Source organism: Octopus sinensis, linkage group LG9 (assembly GCF_006345805.1).
Source record: "Octopus sinensis linkage group LG9, ASM634580v1, whole genome shotgun sequence".
Classification (NCBI taxonomy): Eukaryota; Metazoa; Mollusca; class Cephalopoda; order Octopoda; family Octopodidae; genus Octopus; species Octopus sinensis.
The window spans coordinates 28,836,438-28,847,860 of record NC_043005.1 but is presented as its reverse complement, the minus strand read 5'-3'; the positions used below and the strand labels follow the sequence as shown (position 1 = coordinate 28,847,860).

General features: G+C 34.6%; 2 protein-coding genes across 2 annotated transcripts; one reads left to right on the top strand and one right to left on the bottom strand.

Moving 5' to 3' along the window:
- Window positions 1-3,532: 3,532 nt before the first annotated feature.
- On the top strand, window positions 3,533-5,346 carry LOC115215805 (serine/threonine-protein kinase VRK1-like). The gene is made up of 2 exons (XM_036505855.1): window positions 3,533-4,770; window positions 4,852-5,346. The coding sequence occupies exon 1, from the start codon at window positions 3,727-3,729 to the stop codon at window positions 4,705-4,707; it is 981 nt and encodes a 326-aa protein (XP_036361748.1). The 5' UTR covers window positions 3,533-3,726; the 3' UTR covers window positions 4,708-4,770; window positions 4,852-5,346.
- Window positions 5,347-9,727: 4,381 nt separating this feature from the next.
- Window positions 9,728-10,798, bottom strand: LOC115215392 (serine/threonine-protein kinase VRK1-like). The gene has a single exon (XM_036505665.1). It carries the CDS (start codon window positions 10,796-10,798, stop codon window positions 9,728-9,730), a length of 1,071 nt encoding a protein of 356 aa, XP_036361558.1.
- Window positions 10,799-11,423: the final 625 nt, after the last annotated feature.

Here is an 11,423-nt window from a genome sequence, read left to right as displayed (position 1 = left end):
GTGATGTCATCAATGCCCAGTGCAAACAGAGTGGGCCCGAGTGGGTCATCAATGCCCAGTGCAAACAGTTTGGGCCCAAGTGGGTCACCCTGCTGGACTCCTGAGGCAGAAGTGATGATTTAGTCACTGAAAGAGAGATAGAAGGGCTCCTGATAAACCTGCCATGCAGGGCAGTAGAGTTGTGGGACCTTCTCTCTCACTGAGCTGAGGACAGGATTAGTTTTGGAATAGCTGTCCCATATATGTTGGAATTTCCTCATTTTTGTTAGGGTTTTCCTTTCTTTTTTCTTTTTCCCACGCGCTGCTAAACAACGAATGGAAGCTATTTTAAAACAATTTTTTTAAAAATTCAGATCTTTTAAATGCTTGTCTCTCTGCCCCCCTCCCCACCACACACACTGTACAACTGCTAAAATCATATATTTTTCTTTTCGTAATTTTTTATCATTTTATCGTATTCTAACTCGCATTAAAGAAAAAAACTTTCCCTCTTGTTTCCTTCATTGTACTTTTCACAGTGAAGAGACACTGCAAGTGGATAGGTGAGGGGAACAAAATTCGAATTTCGAAAAGTGTAGCTATGAAGCGACGTTTTCAGTCGTTTATTTAAACTTTCTCTGCTGACTCGTCAAATTCAAATAGATGGGTTTTGAGATTTAAATTAGAGCCAATTTTCGAAGATTTTAATTCTTGTGTATGAGGGGCTTACCAAATTTGAAGTGCCCCGGGCCCCCTATGGTTTAAACTTGGTTCTGCATTAATGCCATCAATCCCACCATTGTTGGAAGGTTTGCAACAACGAGCATGGTCTCTGCCCCTTCTGGCATATTCAGCCAGGATCTTTTCCTTTTGAACGGCACTTTGTAACATAATTTCTAGTTAACTAAACACTTTTAAACAGATTGGGTTTATTTACAAAAAAAGATACTCTTCCCCCACCCCTAACTCTAAAATAGATTGAAATGCAATAGATCGATACTAGGGTTATAATTATGGGTGACAATTTCATACGACACCGCTACGGAAAATGGGATTTTTTTCTAGCAGTGTCAAATGAAAATGTTACCCATAATTATGGCCCTAGTATCGATCTATTGCATATCAATCTATTTTAGATTTAGGGTTAGAGTTAGGGTTAGGGTTAAGGTTAGGGGTGGAGGAAGGGTATCTTTTTTTCTTCACAAATGTAAATATACCCAATCTGTTTCTTAAACGAGGGACATATTCATACAGCACAGAATTTGTTTACCTAAATGGAGGTCAGCGATTGGTTAAAATTGCCGAAATGCTCGAAATTAAAGACGAAATATGTTACAACATATAGAATTTTCTCAATAAAGCCAAGAAAAAATGATGTTTTATAAACACATTCTACCAGTATACGAAGTTTAAAAGTGTTTAGTTAACTAGAAATTGTGTTGACGTGTGCTGTTCAAAAGGAAAAGATCCTTCAGCCCAAAAATAAAAGAAAATAGCTTTATGATATAAATAAATAAATAATCATCCGTGTTTCTCATATAACATACATCAATATCAACCTGAAACTTGGCGTTAATGAACAGAACAAATGAAATCAACAAATACGGAATTAGCGCCATTTTATCATGCAACTTGAACTTTCACTACAAACAAGTTGCAGAATACGGCCCATCCCTGCTGACACAAAATGCTGCTGTCAGTCATTATATGTACGTAATGACATGTAACTTTCAAAAGCTTGGAATCTATTGAAGAACTAGCAGTATCGCCCGGCGTTGCTCGGGTTTGTAAGGGAAATAACTATATAAGCATTTTTAGAGAGTTATAGCCAAAAAATAGCAAAAAATGCATTAAAAATGGAAAAAATATGATGGTAAATTTTTTTTTAAATCGTTGACTCATCGTAGACATTTTTAGAGAGTTACTTCCCTTATATAATAGCGAAAAAATGCATTAAAATGGAAAAAAAACGATGGTAAATTTTTTTTTAAATCGTAGACTCATGTAGACGCTTTCTTAGCCATTTCTGTTTTGGTGTCTTCAAGCCATGAAGTCGTTGTTCTAAAAGAACACTGGTCTCCTTGACAACGCATTACGACGTTGATTTCCTTACACTCCCTTCCCCACAGGTGCAGGTGTGAGCGTGGACGCCAACTCCGCCGCCATCGACACACGAAAAATTATGCATTAAAATGGAATAAAAAATGATGTTAAATTATTTTTAAAATCGTAGACTCATCGTAGACGCACGCTAATATTCAGACGGGCTCGATATGAATCACGACTATAAGCTACCCGAATTTGGTTAAACTGTACCGCAAAATGTGGGAGTAGTTAGGAATCTAAATCGAAGGGGACAGACACTCACACAACTACAGTTTTATATATATAGATATACATAGCGCAGTAGTGGTGAGATATGACAGCAAAGAAAAGCATACATTCACTCTCTGCATGCAATTAGACTCGGAAAGTTCGTGAGGAACCCATTGACCCAATTTGCTGACTTTTCCGATAGCACACAGGTGTCAATGAATGGTTGAATGACCAAATCCAAGCTTCTCTGCTAGTTCCTCAACAGTTACGATGATATTTTGTTCCACCAGGGTTTTCAGGATGTCCTTGTCGAGTTCTACAGATCTTTCAGGATGAGGCTCATCTTCTAGGCTGTAGTTTATGGCTCGGGATTTCTGGAACCACCATTGACACTGCCTTACGCTTATTGTCCAATCCCCATATACTGCATTAATATTTCTTGTACTTTGCACACATTTATATTCTGTTATTCTTTTATATGTTTCAGCCTTGAGGTTGTGGCCATGCTGGATCATGTGTGTGTGTGTGTGTCTATCTGTCTGTCTGTATGTATGTATATATATGTGTGTGAACAATAATATTTTCAACAGATGTGTTGCAAATGTATCTGATTGTTCTCAAGCTTCAATACTGTGTGTGTGTGTGTATGTGTGTGTGTGTATGTATGTATGTATGTATATGTATGTATGTATGTATATGTATGTATGTATGTATGTGTGTATGTATGTATGTGTGTGTGTGTGTATGTGTGTATGTATGTATGTATGTATGTATGTATGAGTGTATGTTTACTTTATTACTAATTACTCTCTTCCAAGAACATTTTCACTCACTCTTAGCTCCCCATACATTTTACTCATGTATCTATCAGCGACATAGACAGAATACTTTCACTTTAGTCTTCCTCAAATCACTCTGTCGCTATTTACTTTCATTTTATTCGTTGCCCACTGTGTGTGTGCGTTTGCGTGTGGTGTAAACCAGACTAAGAAAAGCATTTGACACACACACCAGAATGTGAGTTTTCTGTAAATTTTGCTTAATTGGAGTTTAAATTTTAAAAACTGGACCTGGCATGACGCGATGCATTGTACTCTTAAAACTGCTAGGTAAATTGTAATTGAAGAAATCCTATATTGTAGATTTGTATAACTCCCAAAGGGAGGCAGATAAAATCTGCCTTTTATAATAAGAGATTCATTTGAATAAAAGTTGTTCTTGGTTGTGTGAAAGTTAGGGTCTTCTGGCAAGTCCTAAATAGGTGCTGAATTTCGAAGTTGACACATTACAGGAATGAAGAAGAAAATAATATTAAACTACAACCAGAATTTTATTTATTTATTTATTTTACTTATCCGGAAATATTTTCTGGGAAAAAAATATGACCATAAAAGCGGTTTCAGGCTAGCGACGACTAACGCTTAAATCAAAATGAAGAAGATTCGGGCGGCAACAGGATACAAACATGCAGCAGAATTTCCAGCAAGTGAGATCTTAGAGTCTGTTGATAGAAAGAGATATTCCATTATAAAAAAGATTGGTCTCGGCGGTTTTGGTTTAATTTACACTGCCAGACAAGTTGGTTCTTCACCGGCCAAAGAAGATGTTGCTAAAGTCGAACCCATTGGTAACGGCCCACTCTTTAATGAATTACATGCTTTACAGGCAATTGCCAGACCAAATATTATACAAAATTATTTAAAAGGTAAACGTTTGGCTCATCTTGCCATACCGGAATTCATAGCAAACGGCATACATGAATATAAAAGCAAGCAGTATCGATTCATAATTATACCTAAATACGGTAAAAATCTCCGTACATTTTTGGAAGAAAATGGATCTCATCTCAATGAATCTACAGTTTATTGTGTTGCCAAACAAATGATAGATGCTTTAGAGTGTATCCACCACCATGGCTACGTCCATGCCGACCTGAAAGCCGGTAATATTTTATTTGCTGCAGACAGTAATAAAATAGATAAGGTGTATCTGATAGATTATGGTCTGGCTTCGAAGATATTTATAGATAAGAAACACAAGGTGTATGAACCAGAGAAGAAGAATGCTCACAATGGAACGTTGTTGTATACCAGTCTAGATGCGCATGAAGGTGCTAGTCCATCCCGAAGAGGAGATTTACAAATTCTGGGATTCTGTATGTATGAATGGCTTACAGGGAGTTTACCTTGGAAGAAATACTCGGAAAATAAAGAACAAGTGAAACATGAGAAGGAAGTGCTTTTACAGAATCTTTCGAAAATTCCATTTGAAACTTTAAGAACTTACTTCAAAACTATTGAAAAACTAAAATACGATGAACAACCAAACTATGAAAAATTACGACGAATATTCCAGGACGCAAAATATGACAAAATGCCCAAACCCATCGTTAAAGAAAAAACGTATTTGTAAGGTTCCGTATTAAAATAGGCGGAAGCAATGAAACAGAAAGAAAAACTTGGCTTTTTCACGTATATCTGCTGCTTTCTCTCGTAACTGTTTATCGCTTTTGCTCGCTTTTATATGGACATTCATGTAGAATAGCGTCGGAAATAAATCTAGTGCGCTGAGAGCTGTAATCTCTTCGGTTCCGTTTGATTTTAGTGTTGTAGATTACGATTCTTAAAAGAGTATAGGGGTGAACTTTTGCCCCAAACTTATGTAATATTTCAGTTTTGATTTTCTTTTGAAAATATTTTATATTTACGTTTTAAACACTTCAGATTTTGATTCTTGGAAAAAAAGGTGTAATTCTTAAACAAAAATATAAAAAAAAGACAAAAATTGAAAAGGTCGAAATTGGAAACTGAAGAATTACGACAAACGGGGACGGAATTTCCTCTTTGTTTATTTTTTGCAGAAACGTAGTTTTCGATGCTATTTACACATATTCAAGGAAAATACAGTTCTTGGTGTTCTAGATAATTTTTGACTCTATTCTATAGGAATGTCTTGCGTGCATACACGCACACATCTCTATTCGGTGTAAATAAGCGATACAGTTGAATCCGATGAAGTCTGTGATAGTTCGATCAGTAAATAACAAAAAAAGAAAAAATGTTCGAAATCAGTTTGAGTACGTTATCAACAAGAGAAGCCCAATATTTCTGACAGTATCTTTCATCGGAGGAAGATGTGATATCGATATATGAACTAAACCTTTGAACACTGATTTAATTTCCCTTCAGTTTTTCAATGAGGACGTTATCAAATTTGTTATTTTTTGTTACTAAATTCTATTTTAAAAATCTATTTCTGTACAATTATCTGAATGTATATTCCACCATGAATTCCACAGAAGATTATCTTCTCATAGACTCTTTTTCTGCATGCCGTTTGCTTTTACTAATTTCATTCATATGACCACAGTACGATCATGGTTGGGTAATATTTTGAAAAGTGTTCAATCGATTGTAATAACACCGGCGTCACAGGAAAAATAATGGCAAAGTTGAACTTGGCATAAGGGACGCAACTAAAGGAACTCACATAAAGAATCATGCAAACCAAATCCAAAAATAAAAGATATTTTTTATTTTTACTTAAGACTAATTGCCTGCAAGTTTACACATGAAAATTTTGATATTACAAATTTATATATTTCAAAAATAAAAAAAAAAAAAAAAATTTAAGTGAAATTAACAATTATAACCACTAAGATTTTTTTCTTTCAAATCTAGGGTGTCATTTTGCACTGAATTTGTTCATTAACTTTCATGTTTTTAAATATTTTTCTAACTGTAAATAAAAAAAAAAATTTGCTCTCTGATAATGCAAACTTTAAAGAAATTGTTTTGTTAATTTTTAAAACTATTTTTTAATCCTTTAAATTACATATAGACCCACATTGAAAGGTGGGTCTAGCAAATTTGTTAGGATGTTTGAATGGAGGCGTGTTGATGTTTGTTGCATTCAAGGGGCAAGGTAGAGAAGAGCTTCAGCCAGGTTCCTCACTGGCAAGACACATAGTTATAAAATCTGGGAAGGTAACAGTGATGGGATATATTCCTGGCAGAGAAATGGGTGGATAAGGTCATAGAGGTAGTCAGAGTGAGTGATAGAGTACTTAAGCTCAGGCTAGTCTTGCAGAATAGTATAGCAATAATTATCTCTGCCTATGCCGCCCTCCCTGCCAAGTGGTCCTACTACTTTTATGATATTCTTCTGCAGGCTACCTCAATCCCAGTGCATAACTGGTACTTATTTAATCGACCCTAAAAGGATGAAAGGCAAAGTTGATCTCGGTAGAGTTTGAACTCAGAATGTAACAGTAGACAAAATACTGCTAGGCATTTCGCCCAGCATGTTAATGATTCTGCCAGCTTGGCGCCCTAAGTAATAGCATTCTTTTGCTTTGTAATCACAAAATGATTTAATTTTTGTTTAGCAAGATTCTTGATGCAAAAGTGTGTATTGAGACAAATTTTATATATTGGGAGAATCATTATGGCAACAATAAACAGATGCACTGGTTCTATTTCATGTTTATTAGTTCACCTTTTAATCCAATTAATCAATTATTTGATTAATGCTTCAGTCAATCAAAGTTCTTTCATCTTCATTCGCAACCTCGGGTGAGGCAGACTTGGAGTAGGAAGACATGACATTGATGAGTCACAAATCAAAGAATCGTGTAGTCGACACATTTATTAATAATAATAAAAGAAGTGATATATAACCAGTGCATGTTTTTATTACTAACAAAATAACCTTCCTGAAATACAAAATTTTGACTTATCTCTACCAGTTAATTTCCCGGTATTCTTTAGCTCCTGTGCTTAATAGATTATGGAAGTCTTTCAACTTATGATCTCAAATTGAGATCTTCAGCAATGCCCAGAAGGGTATGTTGAATAGCTACATTTCTCTACCCACCCCACCACCAAAGAAAATTTCTTTGGATCCTACCCTAAGTATTCAACAACAGAGATTGCTATTTTGCAACAGTTAAAGTCTTTAATTTTGGTACTAGAGCAGTACATTTTGAGAGGACGGAACAAGTTGATTACACTGACCCCAGTACTTAAATTGTACTCTATTTTATCAACCCCTGAAAGGACAACAAGCAAAGTTGACCTTGATGGGGTTTGAACACAGAATATAGAGTTGGAAGAAATGTTGCTTAGCATGCTAGCAATTCTGCCAGCTCACCAATAATAAATGCTTTCCAAATTTCTTATCACCCAATTCATTGTCTTTACCTTTTTTTTTCTTAAATTCTTTTTTGGAAGGAATTCCACACTTAATAATACAGGATTTACAATATTCTGAAAGTTTTTTTTTCCAAAATATCAATGCCAGTTGTTTGATAATTTTTCCATTTTCGATTGGAGATCATAAGTTGAAAGACTTCCATAATAATCTATTAAGCACAGGAGCTAAAGGATACCGGAAAATTAACTGGTGGAAGTAAGACGAAATTTTGAATTCCAGGAGGGTCATTTTGTAATAAATACATGCACTGGTTATATATCACTTCTTTTCATTATTATTAATAAACTTGTCAACTAAACGATTCTTTGATTCGTGACTCATCAATGTCATGCCGTCTGCCTCACCTGATGTAGCAGAAAGTATGTCAATGAGGAGGTTACGAATGAAGACGAAAGAACTTTGATTGACTGAAGCATTAAGCAAATAATCGATTAATTGGATTAAAAGGTGAACTAATAAACGTGAAATAGAACCAGTGCATCTGTTTATCGTTGCCATAATGATTCTCCCGATATATAAAATTTGTCTCAATACACGCTTTCGCATCAAGAATCTTTTTAAACAAAATTTAAATTCCTGTAGAGTTACCCTCGAAGTAGAATTTAAAAGATTCCGACAGGTAAAGTGAAGCAGAGGGGATGTGATATTGTTACATCGACAATTTCGCAAAACGTCGATGCGCCGAGGGTTCTTCTTTCTGTTTAGATGCCATTAATCCGAATACTTTCAGCTACGAGTTAACTTTTCTAATTAGTCATACGTTATTATACAACTAATAAGCTTTAGTATTAAAAATACAACAATAACAAGGTAAATTGGAGAAAGTTACTAATTTCTTAAAATTTGAATACTAATTGAACTGTGCAAATGCGAAAATTTGAAAGCATAATTTGTAAATCGAACCAAATCATAAAATACTATTTTACAACAATTTCTAATATTTATAAAATGTATGTACTTATATATTAAACGATATGTTGTTTGCAATGCTCACGGTTGAAATATTTCTTCGCCATTTTCTAATAAAGCGGGTTATAAATTTCTACTCAATTATAAAGCTTCAAAATTGTTAGGGGTTTAGTAAAGAGCGAAAATAAAAGTATTGATCCTTCGCTCTTCAAACAAAACTGATATTGAACATAGATAAAAACTTTAAAATGTAAACAAAGGAGGCAATTTATATATACTTTTATACAAAGAAATCACTGATAATCGTTTGCCAAAACAACACTTAGAAAGGACCTGTTGCTGTCCCGTCAATGCGATTAAATAAAACAAAATGGGCAGCAATTTATCCAAATCAATACAGAAATGGAATATATTTATTTATCTTTAAAAGATGTTAAGAAATAGACAACAAATTAGGTTTTCAAATCCAAATAGTTCGGATATAAAGTCAAACATCGGCGATAAACATTACACCGAATGTCTGTGAAGGGGGGAAAAAAAAAGTTCGTTGAGTTCCTCGATACAAAGTGTCAAGCGACATTAAATGCGTAGTTTCAGCAAATATTTGTAGCGTGTCTGCGACAACAATAAACATAATAAATTTCTTTACTACAGGAAGAAAGCCTAAATTTTGGGGGGACAGAGGCTGGTCGTTTCAATTCCGAAAGGATGAATGGAAAAGTTGACCTCACAATCTTCAACGGTAACAATTGCTTCCACAAATATAAACTTAGATTTTTAGGGGACAAACTGTTACACAATATTATTGCTATCTGTGTTATGTCCTGAAGGTTGAAAGCTATTAAGGAGGGGACTAGAATAAACGGCCGCTTTTAAATTTTATCGTCAGTAGGCTTGAAGTCACAAACTAATTAAAGGAGGGATGAAATCAACATGAAACAACTGGGATTTGAATTAAGAAAGTAAAAGATTTAAATGTAATAAAATATTTAGTTCATGAGCCTACTGTTTCTACTAAACAACCGAAAATAGTTAATATTTTTATTATTTCAAGAAAGGATACAGTCAATTGTACCAATCAAGTACTTGACAGGTATTTATTCTATTGATCTCCGAAATAATGAAAGACAATTTACTTTGGCGGGATTTTAACTTAGAAGGCAGAGGGACATACCTAAACAGTAGAAATAATGATAATGCAAAAAAAGAAAAAAAAAAGGCAACTATAGCTAAGGCCATGCTAGAGTACTGTCTTCAAAGATGTGATGATAAGTGTTAAGATACTGGCAATTAAATGATTCTACCTATTTTATTCAAGTTTTTTGCGTTTCGAAATAACTTTAGAACGAGGAATACCTCGTTTCGGTGCAGTTTTAGTGTTGGAAATTATTTCCAACGGTTTACCTGGTGGAATCAGCAATTTCCCACCTTTACCATGTTTTTTTAAAGCATCCTGGAATAGACATTGTAACTTTTCATAGTTTGGCTGTTCATCGTATTTTAGTTTTTCAATAGTTTTGAAGTAAGTTCTTAAAGTTTCAAATGGAATTTTCGAAAGATTCTGTAAAAGCACTTCCTTCTCATGTTTCACTTGTTCTTTATTTTCCGAGTATTTCTTCCAAGGTAAACTCCCTGTAAGCCATTCATACATACAGAATCCCAGAATTTGTAAATCTCCTCTTCGGGATGGATTAGCACCTTCATGCGCATCTAGACTGGTATACAACAACGTTCCATTGTGAGCATTCTTCTTCTCTGGTTTATACACCTTGTGTTTCTTATCTATAAATATCTTCGAAGCCAGACCATAGTCTATCAGATACACCTTATCTATTTTATTACTGTCTGCAGCAAATAAAATATTACCGGCTTTCAGGTCGGCATGGACGTAGCCATGGTGGTGGATACACTCTAAAGCATCTATCATTTGTTTGGCAACACAATAAACTGTAGATTCGTCGAGATGAGATCCATTATATTCTAAAACCTTTTGCAAATCGATTCCTAATCTAGGTATGATTATGAAACGATACTGAACGCCTTTATATTCATGTACGCCGTTTGCTATGAATTCCGGTATGGCAAGATGAGTCAAACGTTTACCTTTTAGATAATTTTGTATAAGATTTGGTCTAGCAATCTTCTGTAAAGCATGGAATTCGTTAAAGAGTGGACCGTTACCAATGGGTTCGACTTTAGCAACATATTCTTCGTCCGGCGAACAACCAACTTGTCTGGCTGTGTAAATTAAACCAAAACCGCCGAAACCAATTAGTTTTACAAGGGAATATTCTTTCTTTTTATCTGCAGACTTCAAGATCTCTGACATAGGGAACACCTCAGCGTGTTTATAACCTTTAGCAGCTTTAACTTTGGCCATATTAGAACAAAGAATTGCAAAAACTAGAAGGAATTAAATCTCGCGCCTTATTTCTTCGCCTCGCTTTCAATATGGCCAGGGGTGATAATTCTAACTGACTAAATCAAATGTATAATTTCCTTTAAATATTTGTTGTTACTTTCGTATTTACAATATGTGAACCAGACATTATGACTAACAATATATCGACATTTGGGCGGAGGTAAAGATCATAGACCGCACCCGCTTTGGGATTTTTTTTTTTACAAGAACACACAATATCGAGAGCAGAGAGTCCGAATCTGCAAAAGAAAAAAAAACATTAAAAAATTTATATCTCCCCCTCCCTCATCAGTTTCTTAAATTTTCACTTTTTAAAAAAAATTCTTTTGGGCAAAATATGTAGAAAAATACGGAGATTATGATTCTGAAAAGAAAATTCGTAAAATTTCAATTTTTCAAAAAAATAAACACCCCTTCCCATCCGCCCTATGACAAAAAGTGAAATTAAAGTAGAAATATTAAAATTTCTAAGTCTCTCTAAAGGAGACTACTTTTGAAATTAAAGTGTTTTCTCTACTAATGTTTCACGCATGCATAGAATTATAAAATAGCAGACGCAAAAAGTATCTAAACAGAAAACCTG

Coding starts and splice junctions, on each gene's coding strand:
- LOC115215805 (XM_036505855.1), top strand. CDS start 3,727: ATGAAGAAGATTCGGGCGGCAACAGGATACAAACATGCAGCAGAATTT.
- LOC115215392 (XM_036505665.1), bottom strand. CDS start 10,798: ATGGCCAAAGTTAAAGCTGCTAAAGGTTATAAACACGCTGAGGTGTTC.